Source organism: Eucalyptus grandis, chromosome 2, assembly GCF_016545825.1.
Source record: "Eucalyptus grandis isolate ANBG69807.140 chromosome 2, ASM1654582v1, whole genome shotgun sequence".
In the NCBI taxonomy this organism is placed as follows: Eukaryota; Viridiplantae; Streptophyta; class Magnoliopsida; order Myrtales; family Myrtaceae; genus Eucalyptus; species Eucalyptus grandis.
The window spans coordinates 45475075-45492855 of NC_052613.1; the positions used below are offsets into that span (position 1 = coordinate 45475075).

Sequence of the window (17781 nt, forward strand, 5' to 3'; positions counted from 1 at the left end):
ATTCAAAATTATTTTTGGAAACTACTTGAAGAATCGTGTCTCTTTGATTTCTTTTATTTGATTTCCAAAATTTTCTCTTTCTTTGTCTCATTCCTGAAACTCATTCCCCAAAGCCATTCTCTCCAAAAATCCTTCTTCGAAACCGTCTTCCTCTTCTCTTCAAATATCAAAACTCTGTAAAAACCGTCCATGGCACCAAAATCTATCAAGGAACGAAATCTAGGCCCTGTGGCTCACGAAATTCAGACGTTTAGTAGGGATGGCATCGTGAGCAAAGGGAAGTGTTGAGCACTTTGAACTATCCGATTCCTCAAACAATATTGATGGCACAACGAGTAAGGTTCCTGCCACTTCTGAAAGCAACTCCTTAGCTAAGTGGCAAGTTGAAGGAAGCCATTGCCTTACTCTAAAGTTTAGGAGACAATGAGGAGGTAATCTCCACATTGTTGGCTACGAATGGGTTTGACGATGAGAAGCCCTCGATTTGATGTATGTAGAAACCATTCATACTTTATTGAATGTGGTTGTTAGAACATTGAGCGGGGTTAGATCTGTTACTAGGAAGGGAAAGGAAAAAGTGGCTGAAACCCCTATTTCCGCGAGGAAGGGTCAATCTTCAAAGGATTTGGATGATGGTAGGAAGGGTGATAATGATGAGAAGTTATTCATGAACTTTACAAGAAAACTTGTTGATTTTGTTGCTATTGAGAGTAGAGTTGGTAAATTGATTAGATCGATTAGTCATGTTGAATATTTGCAAAAGCTATTAGGAAGAGGAGTGATAAAACAAAGGGTTGTTTACTTCGATTTCTTTGAATCTTCTGGAATTAAGATAAAGCATATTTTCGACAAACTTCTGATGACAAATTTGTGTGCTGAAAGTTTTCCAAATTATCCATCTTTAACTACATACTTTTACTCAAGCTTGTTATTTAATCTCCTGACACCATTGAATTTACCATCTTTGATAAATCCATTATTATTCATGCTACCGATTTTAGCAAGGATTCTCAGTGTTAATCACTTAGAGTTTGTCTCAATTGATATTGATCCTAACACAGCTTATCAATCTTTCTCAAGTATCTTAGATTTTTCACGAGATACTCTGTTTCATGTTTCACATCACAACTTTCTTCTGAAACAGATTGTTTTGCACAAGATTATCATTAACTGTCTTAGGCCAAAAGGTTCTCAGCATGAAGCCAAGATCATCTAGGCTCTTTTGAATAACCATCATTGTTCATTCACACAAATGGTCATTCTTCATATGTACTAAACTCTTTTAAAATCCAAAGGACAGTTACCCTATGGATTTTTTAGTACAAATTTTTTTCATGCATTATGATATTGAGATCCCAGCAAGTTTCACGAAGAAGCATCCCTTTGTTATCCATGGATGAAAAAAAGATGAAGAAGATAGGATTTAGATTTGTTCAGGGACAATGACAAGACAAACATGGCAAGCCCATTCGAACTAATGTTGAAGGTCCAGTAGTAGACTTAGCCTCACCTCCTGCAAAAAGAAGAAGAACTCAGGCTGATCGAAGTGGATCTTAGTCACTCATGCAAAGATTGATTGAAGAGTCCTCTAAGGATCTTGATTTGACAGAAGATCAGGGGGATGATCTAGATAGGCTAATTGACAGAATTGGAGATAGCCTATTGAATGAAGACTTTGATCTGGAGTAGTATAAGATTGTAGATGACACTGAACTGGACAGACCAGAAGTTGAGGAAAGCAATTGTGTAAGAAAAGGAACACAAAGTCGCTGATATTCTTGCATCGATTAGGGATGTGGTGCTTGATGTGGATGTCAGTGTTAGTGATCCAACATCTGCGGTGATGGACATGGCCACTTTATATGGACATCCAGTAATCAAGGAAGTGCAAGATTAGTTGTAGGGAGGGACATCAAGTACTGGCAAAAGTTCCTTTAAGTCCAACCGTGAATGCAGAGGCACCTGCACAACAAATTTAAACTGCTACTTCTGTTGTGGACGAGCTTGTTGAGGTTGTAGACAATGAAGCAGATGCAGGGGGAGAACCAAGCGGACAAGGATGCTCCAATTGAGGGGGAGCAAGTTGAGGTTAGAAGGGCTGAGGATATAGGGTGGGTTAATAAAGAAAGGGAAAACGATCCATTTGTTGAGATCATTCCTCAACCAGAGGTTGCTGCAGATTCGACTGGAAGTATTATTAATGCACTAAAAGAATTCAAAGATGAGATCAAGAAGATGAGCTACTAGATCGAAAGGCTCATGCAAGATGGGGACAAAAGACTTCAGAAGCTTGAAAACACCATAAATCAAATGAACCGCTATGTCTTAGTACTTGTGCCTCCAAATGATGTTCCTCCATCAAGCCCTCCAAGCTCAAGACCCAAACCAGCTTTCCACAAAATAATCTTTTCAAATTTCTTTTCGAAAATTTCTGAGATAATTTCATTTGTGTTGGTATGTTTTTTGTTTGACTTATTGATTTGATTAAGGTGTGTTTTGAGGACTGGTTCTTACTAGTATTGAAAGTATTGGTATGCTATTATAGTTTGATATTACCACTATTACCTTTTGTGCCATTGATAAAAAGGGGGAGAAATGCGTAGAACTTCGAGGAGTTTCGAGGACATAACTTTTTCACCGAGGACAAAACCTCTTCAAAGATTTTGATGCATTGCGGTTACTATTTTGAAGATCAATTTTTTTTTTTGCAAGACTAGTTAATTTTTTTCTATCCTTATCTAAAATATCTATAAGATTTTCAACTTTTATATTATTCATTCTTATAGATCTAATTTGTGCTTAAAATCCAGATTTTGCTATTTTCAAAGCTCTATCAAATTCATCTCTTCAATCGGTTATGCTGTGAAAAGTTTTGTCATCATAAAAAAGAGAGAGACAATTGAGGAAAATTCTCATATTAGTTTTGATGATTAAGAAAACTTTCTTTGACTACGATGAAAATTTTTTTCCAAGTGAAAACTTTGATGAGCGGCATCAAACGTTAGTGAAATAATTAAAATCTTTGATATTTGATTATTAGGGTATTGTTCTAGAAAACTATCCTCGTGCAACGGTTAGAAAATTGGCAGATTTCTTTCTATAATTGAGAGACTTGTCCGAGAAGAAAGGAATATCAAATTCAATCTTTTGAGATGGATTTTAACAAATCTTGGATATATCAATCTTCGAAGGGCGGAAAACTCTTTCCAAATAAAGCACTTTACTTAAGGTAATTCCATCCATTGTATGGGTGGCAGAATCAACAAAAGACTTCAATCTCGACAACTTTGAAGTTATCGGGTCTTCTGACAATGTGTAAGATCAATGGGAAGTTTGGCTGAGCAAACCTCTATGGGAATGTCCAATAGTCAGCTTGGATATAGTGGTTTATATAAGAAGATCGAGAAACTGAAAGGAACATAGAGAGCTAAAATTCTGAAGTCTATAATTCCTAAGTTTTGAGTGTTCTTCATTCATTAAAATTTGTCTTTAAGAGCTATACTCTACAATGTTTTAGAGGTTGAGAGTGTGTGAAAAATTGTTCACACAAGCTTGAGTATTCAATACTCAGATCTTGTAACCTTTAATAGAGATCTAATGAAATCCAGCTAATCAGTTGTTAGTGTGGAAGAGTGGACGTAAACTTGCTAAAGTCGAACCACTATAACTATTTGTGTGCAAATTCTCTTTCCCTTGCTCTATTTATTTTATATGTCTTAAGGACTATTTGCGCACTGGTAAGATCTGACAATTATTTGGACAAATGATCAGTATTTGTTCTGTCACAATAATGTTTTTATTCCACATTATTACCTATTCATCCCATTCCAAGTGATTTGTCTAGCCCTAACAAAAATAACTTCCTAAAAAAAACATTTTCCAAAAACGTCACATTTTCATTAAACTAGCTATTCAATACGTGCTTTGTGGGGGTATTAAGGCAAGGCGGCGGCCTTGCCCAGGGCCTTTGAGGCCAGGGGTGAGGGTTTTGCGGCTATCGAGGGTCGCCGGTGACCCTCATCGGCCCTAAAAAAGGGGAAAAGAAAAATAAAAAAATAAAAAATTTTAAAAAAAAAAAATTTAAAAAAATCCATGCCATATGAGAAATTATTTAAAATATCAACATAAGATGATTTACTAGAATTGACACTCAAATGAGCAAAAAAAGAAAGTTATGACACTCAAATGAGCAAAAAAGAAAATTACGATACTCAAGAGAGTACCGTACGAAAATTATGGTACTCATGTCGTACTTTTTTAGGCCTATTTATTAGTGATATATTTATAGTTTTTTAGAAGAATGTCATATTTAAGGAGCCGGATTACTATGAGGTAGAACAACACTATAATGTTATGTTTCCTAAGCCCGCAATAGAGTACATTCAGGAAATCTATTTTTAGGATAAGTTATTTTTGGTCTGGGTATTTAAAATAAGTTGACTTGATGAAAAAAGAAGAAATCATAATGAAATTGTTGACACCCAAAAGTATTCCTGCGGGCACGTATAAGGCACGAGGGACAGAAAATCTTGAAACAGTCGTCGCAACCATATATGGGTCGTAATTTACATCGGCCCAGCTCATGAAGATAATTAAAAAAAAAAAATTGAGGAATTCTGGGTTGAGTTTCGACAGACCAAAACAGGTAACATCATGATGAAGTGATAAAGCACCAAGTGTCGAAGATGAAGATCAATGAGGAACACGCAACTTTGGCGGTGAAAATAGGCGGGAAAAAGTTAAAAGGCGCCAAACTCGAAGGAGGAGTGGTTAATACTTGCTAGGTAAACCATGACATAGTTACCGAATGAGCATGGATAAGATGGTTCAACTTGAAATGTGAACTGACTCTTGAGATGAAAGTAACTGACTACTAACGGTTATCAAATTAGCCTATAAATACCACAAGCCATCCAACAGAGAGTCCCTCGAACAACGTACAAAACAACTTTACATTGCTTTTATCTTTACTTAGTCTTAGCCTAATTGTAGCTTAAAATTTCCTTTGTAAATTCAATTCCGGCAAGTGTCTATATCTCCAAAAATGCTATCAATTAGATTCCAATGCTAACCCATCGTCCAGTGTTGTTGATTATATTCCTACGTTTTGTCCTCATCCTCATCTAGAGATGGTGTTCATTAGGTGTTGCTTCAGTTCAAAATTGTCGATTAGATTCCAACGTTGTCTCCACATACACATCTAAGGGCAGTGTGCACTAGGTGTTGTTACTACTGTCTAGTGTCATTATTTAGATTCTGACGTTATGTCCTCATATTTGTCTTAGACTGTGGCCTACTAGGTGTTCATCACTATCCAACGTTGTTGATTAGATTCCAACGTTGTGTCCTCAAACTTAGTAGAAAGTAGTGCTTTGTTAGACATCTTACTTGTGCGTAGCATTGTCAAAGTGTCTTTGATATTGTATATACTACTTTAATTTTAATGGGCTTCCATTATTATGTAAAGTACGTCTAAATGATATCATCAATTAGGTTTCGACATTGATTAACGTTGATATCAAATGTGCAACAGGCTAGCTACTTCTTTAATCGCGAGATTGTAAATTTTAAAGTTTATAGTCTCGTTCGCATTTGATCCTCTTTATCCAAAGCCAACACAAAACCTAAGTCTCATTCAATAAAAACCAAAATATAATACTTGATGAAACAGAAAAACTTGTATTACAATAGAAAAAGAAATGCTCTTTTTGCGATAGAAAAGAAAAATTCGTATTACAAAAATTAAAGCTCAAGACCTTTGTCGTAATCCATATTATGAAAGATCTTTTCTGAAATATTTGGATGCACTAGATCGACTTATATGAATAAAACAAGTTATTATTTGAATTAGCAATAGTTTAATTAAGGGCATGTGCCTTCAGTTTGTTCAACTTTTGTTTATCTTTTATCGAGCAGTTTCTTTATTATAAACATATAACTTCTGATTTCATTCAATTATATTGTATTGATTAAACAATAAACAAATATAAAATTAAAATTAAAATCGTATCATTGAAAATGATATTTAAGAACCTTCAATATCAGTCAGAAGTATATTTGAAAGTGCTTTCTCTTATTTATCCATAGTCCTCAAGTTCGAATCCAAAAGAGAAAAAAATATATACGTACTCTTTCCTATTTTCTTATAGTTTATATAATTTATCATTGATTTTGAATATTAAACTTCGTTGGAGATACTCTTTCTTTGTTCATTTTCTGAAATTTAACATCAACAAAAGAAGAGAAATTTAAAATGACAAATAAATAAACTGAAAACTTAGTGGTCGGGTCACGCGGCAAAACTATTTGAGATATTTTACCATATGTGGCAACCATAGAGTAGAAAGTGAAGTGCCATTAGCATAGCAACGAACGTTCTTTCGATTTCAAAGAGATAAATCTAGATATACTCTCTTTTTATTTATTTTCTGAAATTTAAACTCAACAAATCACGAGAGAAGATATGATATAAAATACTAATAATATAGTATTTAATATGAGAGAAGAGATAGGACTTATTCAATAATGATATATATAATTTTCTAAAAGAATATCATGTGTAAGGGGAAGGTTATCGTGAAGCTGAAAAGACGTGATACTATTATATTTCCAGAGTATATGAAACATAATAGAAAAAGTGAGTTTTTAGAATACATTCAGGAAGTTACATTTAAAATAAATTTTGACTTGACAAGGAAAAAAACAAAATATAATAGGACATGCATGCTCTCTCTCTCTCTCTCTCTCTCTCTCTCTCTCTCTCTCTCTCTCTCTCTCTCTCTCTCTCTCCTATATATATATATATATATATATATATATATATATATTAATGATCAGTAGAATTTGGGGAAGAATCCAGTATTTTCTCCAGTATTATAAGGAAGCAATATTATTCCTGCATCGTTTTTTTTTTGCCTGTGCGCCTCTCAATCGTGCCCTGAAGGAGTTTATCAGACTTCCGTCCAACTATGTAGTATAGAATCTCCTATAGGATTCATCCATGGTGAACTGCCGAAAAGCAGCGGGTTTATCCAAGGATATGAACTTCGGCAACAGTCCAAGCTGAATGTCCAGATTGCTCAAGTTGTGGAAAACTACTATCAACACGTGTGGCTCTTGGTTAGGGTTGGCCAACACCCAGTGCTCTGCGCTTTTTTACTCAGATCTAGGAAAATCGAAATTACATAAATCATATCTCTATTTTATTGTATAATGTTACTTCTAAACTAGCTTGGATACTTTGGAGATGCTCCTAGTACTCAACATAAGTTTAATTGAAGGATGTCACCGATGTTCACAACCAGAGCACGCAGGACGAGCGGTGCATCCAACCACTTGTCGATGTGCTTCACTTGCAATCCCGGGAGGTGGTCCTATACGAGCACTGTAATCACTCCTTGGTCCATGTGGGATGCCAAGCCAATTGTCAAATTGACCTTACCCAGTCGGTCGTCAATCATGACAATGGCCAACAACTGACAACGAGGAAGGAGAAGAGAAAAAGAAAAAAAAAAGAGAAAAATAAGAAAATATAATAAAAGTATTAAAAATTTTAAAAATCATATCAAATACATTTCTATCTCGAGAATAGAAATTTTGTAGAGTTGCCAAATACATTTTTTTGCTCAGGAATTGTTCCCGAAAATAGAATTAGAAAAAATCATTTCTAATCAAAAATTGTTCTCCGAAACAGAATCATTACTAAACGCGCCCTAATTCCCCATCGTGACCCTACTCTTGGGGCACGTCTATTCCTATAGCTTTTTAGGAATCAATCCCAACCCCTCGCTCAACAGTCCCATCAAGATGCCTCTTAAGCATTGGATATAGTGATCCCATTCCATCATCTCATTTTTGCACACCTTAGGGATCTCTTCTGTGTCTGCTTTTAGCTCCAGCTTAATTTGGAGCGTGTCCCTACAACATCATTCCTTAAATCAGGGATCTACAAAATGAACCGTCCAAATCAGGTACCGTTTAGATTGGACCAAATCAGCTAGTTGGGTCCGATTCCCAAGAGCGTCAATTCAATTTCTAGTCCTTGAAAGTGAAACCGGTGTCTAGGTAGTTTAGTTCCTGATTATTAGGGAGAATTGGACCAGATTGACTACATATATATTTTTTCATTTCTTCAAAAAAATTAGCAGGTTATTTTATTATTTCCGGGAAAATAGGAACTTGTAATTGGATAACAAAAATATATGGATAAAAAGCATATGATTTTTCTCAAGCTCTGAATTTGTTTCTGATTATACTTTGGACGATAAGATATCAAATGGAAGTATGAAAAAAAATAGTTATTGGTTCTATTGGACTCAGACCAAACTAGAAACTGATCACCACTTTCTTGCATTGGTTTGAACTAGTTCTTTTGCTTGCCTAATTTTCTTCTCTTTATTTTTTTTCATTTTTCGATGTTAAGAATAAAAGTGAGTTCTCTCACTTCATGCAATCTAGTAGTATAATTTCTCAATATCATACTCGTCACATTAAAATGTGTCATCATCTTCCTTTAGTCATATATGTTACATCTTTTCGTGTTGATTACCTCCCCGCTTTGGAGCGGAACAAGTCGACATTGGAGAAGAATGCGACCCCGTTCTCCATCCCCCTCCAGTAGATCCTCGCCTTCGCCTCCATTGGCTGCTCGTCGAAGGCCTTCACCGCCGTGATCATGCAGTCCATGACCTCCATTGGCACACCGTGGTTGACTACCTGGAAGAAGCCGAGTTCGCGAGCCCTGCACCTCACTTCTTCGATGATGGAGGGCTGCTAGCCAGAGTCGCAGCTGGAGAGGTCAATGTTGGGGATTGAACGGATCGAAACGGGCCTGAGGCGGGCTGGCTTGAGGCCGGAGAGGGTCTCGGGCGGGTGGATGAAGAGGGGAGGGATGGAGGTGAGGCCGGAGTCGAGGAGACCTTTGACGCCGAGCTGGGATTCTTCAAATCGCTTAAGCTCTTGGGCTCGGTCGAAGGCTTGTTGAGTGGTGTCGGTGACACCCATGGCTGGAGACTCCGAGTTCCGGTTCGACCGATGCGAGTGTCGTGCTGCAAGGAAAGATAAAGGTGAGGACGCAGAGGCGACGTGAGAGGAAGATGCCGAATTCGTGTGTTGGAATGATATAAATAAACTTAATTGGAGATACTCTTTCTTTGTTCATTTTTTGGAATTTAACATCAACAAAAGACAAGAAATTTAAAATGACAAATGAATAAACTAAAAACTTAGTGGTTGGGTCGCGAGGCAGAACTATGCCACGCGTCTTGCCTTATGTGGCAATCATAGATTTAAAAGTGAAGTGTCATTGAGATAGCAATGAATATTCTTTGAGTTCCGAAAAGATAAAATCTGCATATACTCTCTCTCTCTCTCTCTCTCTCTCTCTCTCTCTCTCTCTCTCTCTCTCTCATTTTTTGAAATTTAAACTCAATAAATTATGGGGAGTTTAGAGATTACAAATGAAAAATATTAAAATTTAATGGTTAAAAATGTGTAATGTGACCAAACTATGTCATGTACATTGCCATATGACAGACGAAAATGCAATTAAGTGTGACTTGATGAGCTTTGGAGCGGATATTTTCTCAATTTCTAGCTTTTAAGTGTACATAATAGAGTTCAAAGAAATAATGAAACGGGGCTCTGATCAACTATTCTCAGACAAGGAGTGCTACCAGATGCTGTAAAAACTTGTCCACTTAAGCTTATCCAATCCAATCTGAAAAACACTAAAGTTCAACTCTGCCTCCTCACCTAATGCATTTTGAAATTATGTGATCATCTCGACCTTTTTGTCCGTTTCCTATTATTAAACTTAGGAAGCTAAATCAACTTAGAATTTATATAGTAGTTAGAAAAATCTCTCTCGATATGCAGAGCCTCCCTCTACCATCAATGGTAGTTTTCCTTGTATCTGTTTCTGAACCCTAATTTTCCATTCCAATTCCCATCTCTGTTCAGTGCGACCTTGAAGTTGTCGTCTACCCCTTTCCTTTGAAATCTTGGTTGTCTTTCTACTTCGTTTGGGGCCTCGATGAGATTTCTTCACTAACAAGCCTCCATCCTAGTATCAGCAATGAATTTTCCTTTCCCGACTTCACCTTCCCCGTAATGTCTATAGAATTCTCTTAGCCCACCCAATTTCCCTGCTGAATTGCATGTCGACGATTCTGCTTTTGCATGATGATGATGCTGCTGCTTTTGCTTCTGTCAATTTTCTCAGCTATCGATTACGCTAGCTTCATTCCCTCTCAGCTGCACAATTACGATCGTTACCTCTTTGTTGAATTACCCTAATGTCTCTATCACTTCCGTTAATTCTCTATCAATCACATAGCCAGTATTCTACTACTCTTTGCATGCCGACTACATCCCTTACCTCCTATGTTTTCTGAATTGAGATTGTCCTCATGGACTATCCCGCATAGGAAGAGAAAGCTTGTATTGCTGCCCTTTGTAACAGATTGGGTCGATTATGGTCAGAGCAAGAAATCGATACCTGGGATGAGTCGCCACCCCTGGAAAAACTTGAAGAATGTCGAAGGATATTAGTCGGTAAGGTTTTATCAAACTCCTCTATTAATCTACCAGCATTCCAGAGTGTAATGCAATGTGCATGGCGTACAGATTATGTGCAAATCACTCAACAGGAAATGGATATCTATGTGGCTAAATTCAAGTTAGAGAGTGATAAAAGGAGAATAGAAGAGGGAGGACCTTGGCGATTCTCTAATAATTTGGCGATCTTTCAACCCTGGAAGCCGAATACCCCTCTCCACTGTTATGATTTTTCTAAATGTGTATTCTGGGTCCAAGTATTTGGCCTTCCCCTAGAATGGTGCATAACTCAGATGTTAAGCAGAGCAGTAAGAAGCATTGGAAGAATGCTGGAAGTTCAGTTTGATACCAAAGATGGAACAACTTCAAAAGTGGGTCGAGTTAGAGTAGAACTTAACTTATGTGATCCTTTAAAACCGGGGCAACTGATTCGTATTGCAAGGAAAGCACTATGGCTAGACTTCCGCTATGAACGGCTTCCCCACTTTTGTTATTCATGTGGATTAATGGGACACTATGCCATGTACTGTCCAACCATACCTTTTACGGAAGCCAAGATGGAAGGTAAGGAGAAGATGGCCTTCAGTCACTGGTTGCGAGCTGAAGTTAATCAGCATAGTCCGTACTGGAAGACTTTCTATGAAGGCAGCCCTCTCTCTGACGACACTGATGATGTTCTGCCAAAAACTCCTCCCTTCCTCACATCTCAAGTACCCACTCTACCTCCTACTGAAGTAGTCACCTCTAAGGCAGACTATCAGGTAGTCGCTAAAATTAGGAAGGTAATTACTACTGATAAGATTCCAGTCTCATCCAAACAGAAAGGCATCCAAACAGTCTATCATGAGAAAGAAAAGTATCCCGAATTTTCCAATGGATAGAACTGAGACTAGGCATCAATACTTACCGCTTGTAGAAACAGGGAATGCTGTAAAACCGCAACAGGATTCTATTGCTCTTCCTCCTCCTTTGACAGCTTCCACCGGAGGTGTTCTGGTCATGATCCCTGCTCTGCACAAAGTCCAACAAGAAATGGTTCAATGGCCTTGGAATGCCAAGAAGACTAAACCTTCTCGTATTGCTACCAAAACAGGGACATCAAAGAAACTAAAGCGATATAATCCATATGATGCTAGATCCCACGGATCGGACTATATTGATGATAATAATTTACTGGATACTCCTATGTTAATGGCGGAAGAAGTCAGGAATCGGGCTGAGGTGGCTTGCCCTAAAAAGCCACCGGTAGAAAAATGAAGCTCATATGTTGGAACTGTCAGGGACTGGCCTCTTCCCTGACAGTTCATGCACTAAAGGCCCTAGTGGCCAAAGAGAGGCCGGATGTACTTTTTTTGATGGAAACTAAGAATCGAGATCTATTTCTTTCCAAAATTCAGCGTCAACTTCCGTTCACTTATTCTCATATCGTTAATCCAGTAGGCATCACTGGCGGTTTGGCTATATTTTGGCATTCTCACATATCTCTTCAAGTGGAACTTACTACTTCTGACTTTATCAATTCTAAATGCACCGAATACGGGAAAGGAACAACTATGAGACTGACCTGTGTACATGCTCCAGCAACTCCTCAATCACATCAGCCCTTTTGGACAGCACTCCGTCGAATTGCATCCATCAACTCTTTACCTTGGATTTGTGCTGGGGACTTCAACGAAATAGCCTATCCTTGGGAGAAAGTAGGTAAGCGCCACGCTGATTTTTTTCGAATGCAATCCTTTAGAGAGGTACTACATGACTGTGCATTGATGGATATCGATAGCAAGGGATGTGCGTTTACCTGGATGAATTACCGTGAAGGGAATGATTTAGTTAAAGAGAGATTGGACCGGGTTCTTTGTAACTGGACCTGGAGGATTGCTTTCTCTGAGGCAAAAGTATGTGCTTTACCAGCAGTGGGTTCGGATCACAGTCTACTGGTTCTTTCAACTGATGCCAGAATGCACAGAAAATGGAAGACTTTCTACTTCAAAGCTTATTGGTTGCAGCATCAGAACTGTCCATGAGTCATCGACACAGCTTGGTCTTCAGCTCGAGCAAAGGGCTATAACTTGCCAAAAATGCTAAAACAGGTCAGTTGGGCCCTTCTGAAGTGGAGTAGAACCACTTTTTCAAAAGCAAACGAGTAGATAATATCTTTACAGCGGCAACTTCAAGTGTTAACTAATCAGACCACCACTACAATAGATAAACAGAAAGTCACTAAGCTGAAAGGACAGCGCATGGCAGCAGGAAGAACAATATTGGGTGATGCGATCAAGGATTAATTGGCTCCGGTGGGGTGATTAAAATACAATTTTTTTCATGCCACTACTATTCAAAGGCGAAACAGAAACATAATCAGGATGCTAATGGATGAGCACCAAAGATGGGTTCGAGACGATCAACTACTCAAAGACATGACACTGGAATTTTTCTTTAAGCTCTACAAATCAGAAGGAAATCGTGACTATGGGCCTATCCTTAAAAAATGTGAGTGTGTTGTGACATATGCTATGAACCAGCAACTTATTTCTATTGTCACTCAAGAGGAAGTTCGTCTCGCTATTTTTCAGCTAGGGAAATCTTGAGCCCTTGGTCCTGACGGTTTTAATGGCCTGTTTTACCAACATTATTGGGAAATCTTAAAACAAGACGTCTTTTCCTCAGTGAAGCAGTTTTTTCAATCTGGTTTGATGCCCCCTGATCTCAACAAAACTATTATCACTCTCATACCGAAAGTCCCTAATCCGGAATGTCTAGATCAATACCGACCCATTAGTCTTTGTAATTACACCTATAAAATAATTTCCAAAGTGTTAGCCAACAGACTAAAGCCTTTCCTGCCTGACATCATTTCTATGGAACAAAGTGCATTTGTGAGTGGCCGTCAAATACAAGACAATATCTTAATCGTGCAGGAGATTCTACATCAGCTGAAGACACGAACTAGAAAGAAAAAATTCCAAGCTATTGTCAAGATGGACATGACAAAGGCGTATGACCGTGTTGAGTGGGACTTTCTCAAAGACTATCTGTCCAGGTTAGGTTTCCATCCTATTTGGGTTCAGTGGACTATGCAGTGCATTACTACAGTTTCCATTAGTGTCAAATTTAATGGCACGCAACTGCAATATTTCCAACCAACACGAGGGATTCGACAGGGAGATCCTTTATCACCCTATCTCTTTATTCTAATGGCCAACATGCTGAGTACTCTCATCCATCAAGCTCTCCTAATGGGAAATCTTAAAGGTATCCAACTAAACAGATGGTGCCTTTCTCTGACTCATTTGTTTTTTGCCGATGACGCTATATTCTTTCTAGATGGGTCAAGTCAAGAATGCCAAGAACTCGACAATATTCTCAATCAGTATTGTCTCGCTATGGGACAGGCAATCAAATGGAATAAATCGGGTATTTTCTGTAGCAAAGGCTGCCCTTCCCAACTACAGGATAACTTAGCACAAGAACTTCGAATCCCGGTATTAGCTAAAACAGGAAAATACCTCGGTATCCCGTTGGACTGGGGAAGATCTAAATGAGATATGTTTGCTTGGATACTAGGGAAAGTCAATGCCAAATTAGATGGTTGGAAAGAGAGTATCATTTCTAAGGGTGGTAAGGAAGTTCTCATTAAAAGCGTAGTGCCAGCAATACCTCAATATGCTCTAGAAGTTCTTATTAAAAGTGTAGTGCAGACAATACATTGTTTGTGCTTGTAAATCACCGAGCAACATTTCTTCTCACTTGTCCAAATTTAATAAAATATAAATTTTAAAAATATATATGAAAAATTATATGAACTCATGTGTCCACATTTATATAGCGTAAATGTTTGAGATGTTTATGGTTAAGAAAAATCCGAATGAATTCACACACATCAATACTGTGCTCGTCGTTGTATTGCCTCTGATAAATTCGTACACTCAGTCATTGTATTGTCACCGATAAATTCATATAAATTGCAAATATATATGTATGTGTGTGCATGAAACTTCATTTGGGATAGCGAAAATTTTGATTTATACAAAAGGATAATTTAATATTCATGTCAATTCCATATGATAATTACCCAAAAATTCATAAAGATATTGCACATATATCAATTTAATCACAAATATTTCAATTTGATCAATTTAATCTTAAATATTTTGATAATTTGACGATATAGTCGTTTTAACCAATTTTGATAAAACTTCATTGCCGTGAATGTCAGCGGTCTTATGTGACATGAATAGCATAAAAAATAAAATAGAAAAAGTTAAAAAAAATTACAAAGATTGTCAACATTAGTGCCAGTTATGTCACGTAGGATAATTGATATCCATATTAGTAAAGTCTTTTCAAAATTAACTAGAATGATTAAATTGACAAATTAACCAAAATGTTTAAAATCGAATTGGCATCCCATGCACTATGTTTAAGAATTTTCTGATAACTCTTTTTTCAATTTTGAGTCATTTTTTTTTCAATTTTGAGTCACTCATGTTCGTGTCTTGTCGACCCAACATAGAAATTGTCGTTCACATTACCGCCAGCAAGCCGCGTCAGAGGGAAGCAAGTGACTGCTGGAGGAGAAGAAGGCGACCCCGGACTCAGATTTCCTTCGATAGATCCTCGCCTTCACCTCCGCTGGCTGCTCATGGAACGCTTTCATTGCCGTGATCGTTCGATCCAGGACCTCCATGGGCACGCCATGATTGACTATCTGGAAGAAGCCAAACTCACGAGCAGCGTGTGCAACTTCCTCGACGACTAAGGGTCGTCGGTCGGAGTCGGAGCTGGAGAGATCAATGATGGGGATTGAATCGGTCTTGAGCCCCGCACCGGGCTTGAGGCTGGATAGAATGTCGGGCGGGTGGATGAACATGGGAGGGAGGGTGGAGAGCCCCGAGTCGAGGAGGCATTTGACTCCGAGGTAGGAGTCTTCAAATTGCCGGACCTCTTGGGCTCTGTCGAGGGCTTCTTGTTCATTGGCGTTGGCGACACCCATCATGGTTCCTGTCATCTTCTTCTCCTGAACTTTGCCGGAGTGTGTGCGTTTTGGAGGAGGGGAGAAGAGGGGCTGATTTTAAGGGGAGAGAGAGGGGACCATGGCAATTCAAAAGATTGGGTAGGTGACAGAATCTGTTGCATGAATTAAAGATGAATTGATTGGCTCACGCTTTATCTTCAGTGCTTGTTAGGTGAAGGTTTGATTGAACAATTATTGAGTTTCCAAAAACAGAAAAATACAAGACGACCCTATATTATACTGTCGGCTCTAATTTGGTTGTCTATGATTTTCTAATCATTTATATACATCTAGATTGAAAAGGACAGCCCACTGCAACTACTCTGGCAATTTGGTCAAATATTTATTGAGCAATTATTGAGTTTTTAAAAAACAATAAAATACAAGGCTATATTATAGTATAGGATCTAAATTGAAAAGGACAGCCGATTGCAGCAAATTTATAATTAGCAATGTGACAATTTTGGACTGACCAAAAAAAAAAATGTGACAATTTTGGGGCTCATATGAAAATAGCCCACGTGCAAGTCAGGGATGACCCTTAGGCGGAGGTATGAATAAGTATTTGGATAAAAGAAATTTTTTTTTTCCCGGAAGTAAATTATTGAAGTTTTGCTGTCCAATTCCTTGAAGAAATCTCCTCATGTAGACGGCATAAGTTGCATTGCCGGTAGACGGGCTGACTTTTTTTTTTTTTATGGGTCTGAACCGGCCGACTTATCTGTAAATAGTTTATAGCACAAGTTGAGTGTGGTGAAGTAAGAACTTCAAATTCCAAAAAAATTTTGGCTTCTTTTTAGGTCAAATGTCAATTTTGTGAATTTGGGAGCTTTCAAATCTTCTGATTTACTTCTTGTCGTGTTCATATTGATTTATCATAACTTAAAAAAGTTTGTAGCACATGTTGAGAGTCATAGTTCATAATGAGAGCTCATCATCGTGCTTCACCTACAATCCTCTGCCCTAGTCTTGTAGGAGCAGCATGATCACTCTCAGTCCGTGTGGGCAATTAAGCCAACTGTCAGGTCAGGCTAGGGATAATAGGGATATTGATGCACCGCCATGATCCTCGTCCCAACCACAACTTACTTAAACTCAATCAAGCCCCTCGCTCAATAGTCCCATTTCTAGGCCAGTCGTTAGATTTGCTGGTTCCATTCCATCACCTCTTTTTTACACACCTCGCGAATATCATCCATGTCCGCTAATTTCGGCCCCAGCATTATCAAGAGGGTGTCATTACGTGTCATTTTGCTAAAATATTCTACACTTGATTCGACAGTATCATAAATGGTAATCAAGCTTTTATAGAACTGATTTTGATACAATTTATCAATTAGAGCAACATTAATTTGAAGTGGCTGCGTTGATAACCTCCGGCTAGCTGCTTTAAAGTGGAACGAGTCAGACATTGGAGAAGAACGCAATGCGGGTCTCCATCTCCCTCCGGTTTATGCTCGCCTACACCTCCATTTGCTCAAAAAAAATTATTTAAAATGTCTTAAACTTATCATACTTTTATCAATTTAATCCTAAATATTTTGATTGTACCAATCAAATTATAAATATTTCCACATTTTGCCAATTGAGTCAACTCAATCATTTTTTACTAAAAAATCACTCATGTAAATGCTAATCATCCTAAGTGTCGTGGAACCAACATGGATAATTTTTTTAGTGTTTTTTGCTCTCTTTTTTTTGGTTTTTTTCTTCTTTTTTCTTTCCATGGCGAGGGCAAGCCTCATCTGAGACTAGCCATCACTGGCCTTTAGCGAGGGTGCCCCTCACCCAAGGCCAGCAAGGGTGACCCTAACCAATATTTCCCTTTAGCCAATTGCCAGGGGCTCAATGACCAATGGAAAAAAGAAAAAAAGAAAAAATATTATTATAAGAGTAGCAGCAGGAGAGGTCGATGGTGGGGATCGAATTGAGCCTGGGCTGGGCTGGTCTTAGGCGGGTGAGTGAAGAGGAGCGGGATGAAGTTGAGCCCCCAGTCGAGGAGGCCTTTGACTCCGAGCTTGGATTCTTCGAATTGCTTGAGCTCTTGGACTTGCTCGGAGGCTTGTCGATCGGTGCTGATGACGCCCGTGCTGCGGCTCCGAGATCTGGTTCGAGCAATGCTCTTGTTCCGGGTATGAACGCGAGTGTAGCCTAAGGAAAGAGAGAGGGAAGGACAAAGAGGCCGTATACAATGTGGTGGATGATATGAA

The 17781-nt window shown here is 38.3% G+C and overlaps 2 protein-coding genes across 6 annotated transcripts; both read right to left on the reverse strand.

The window, feature by feature from the left end:
• Window positions 1–8480: 8480 nt before the first annotated feature.
• On the reverse strand, window positions 8481–11567 carry LOC104435518 (1-aminocyclopropane-1-carboxylate oxidase homolog 3-like). 2 transcript variants are annotated; one of them, XR_001984774.2, is made up of 4 exons: window positions 11465–11567; window positions 10717–10829; window positions 10379–10517; window positions 8481–9047 (listed from the first exon to the last, which is right to left on the reverse strand). XR_001984774.2 is itself a non-coding variant. In XM_039307771.1 (2 exons), exons 1-2 carry the CDS (start codon window positions 11556–11558, stop codon window positions 8773–8775), a joined length of 369 nt encoding a protein of 122 aa, XP_039163705.1. In that variant the 5' UTR covers window positions 11559–11567; the 3' UTR covers window positions 8481–8772. The 2 variants fall into 2 exon arrangements, 1 of the variants encoding a protein (XP_039163705.1); XM_039307771.1 differs by lacking the exons at window positions 10379–10517; window positions 10717–10829.
• Window positions 11568–12121: 554 nt separating this feature from the next.
• On the reverse strand, window positions 12122–15659 carry LOC104429330 (1-aminocyclopropane-1-carboxylate oxidase homolog 8-like). 4 transcript variants are annotated; one of them, XR_005548730.1, is made up of 3 exons: window positions 15090–15659; window positions 12466–12619; window positions 12122–12355 (listed from the first exon to the last, which is right to left on the reverse strand). XR_005548730.1 is itself a non-coding variant. In XM_039307812.1 (2 exons), the coding sequence occupies exons 1-2, from the start codon at window positions 15563–15565 to the stop codon at window positions 12583–12585; spliced, it is 513 nt and encodes a 170-aa protein (XP_039163746.1). In that variant the 5' UTR covers window positions 15566–15659; the 3' UTR covers window positions 12122–12582. The 4 variants fall into 4 exon arrangements, 1 of the variants encoding a protein (XP_039163746.1); XR_005548732.1 differs by having other exon boundaries at window positions 12122–12238; window positions 12356–12619; XR_005548729.1 differs by having other exon boundaries at window positions 12122–12270; window positions 12356–12619.
• Between the last annotated feature and the right edge of the window lie 2122 nt (window positions 15660–17781).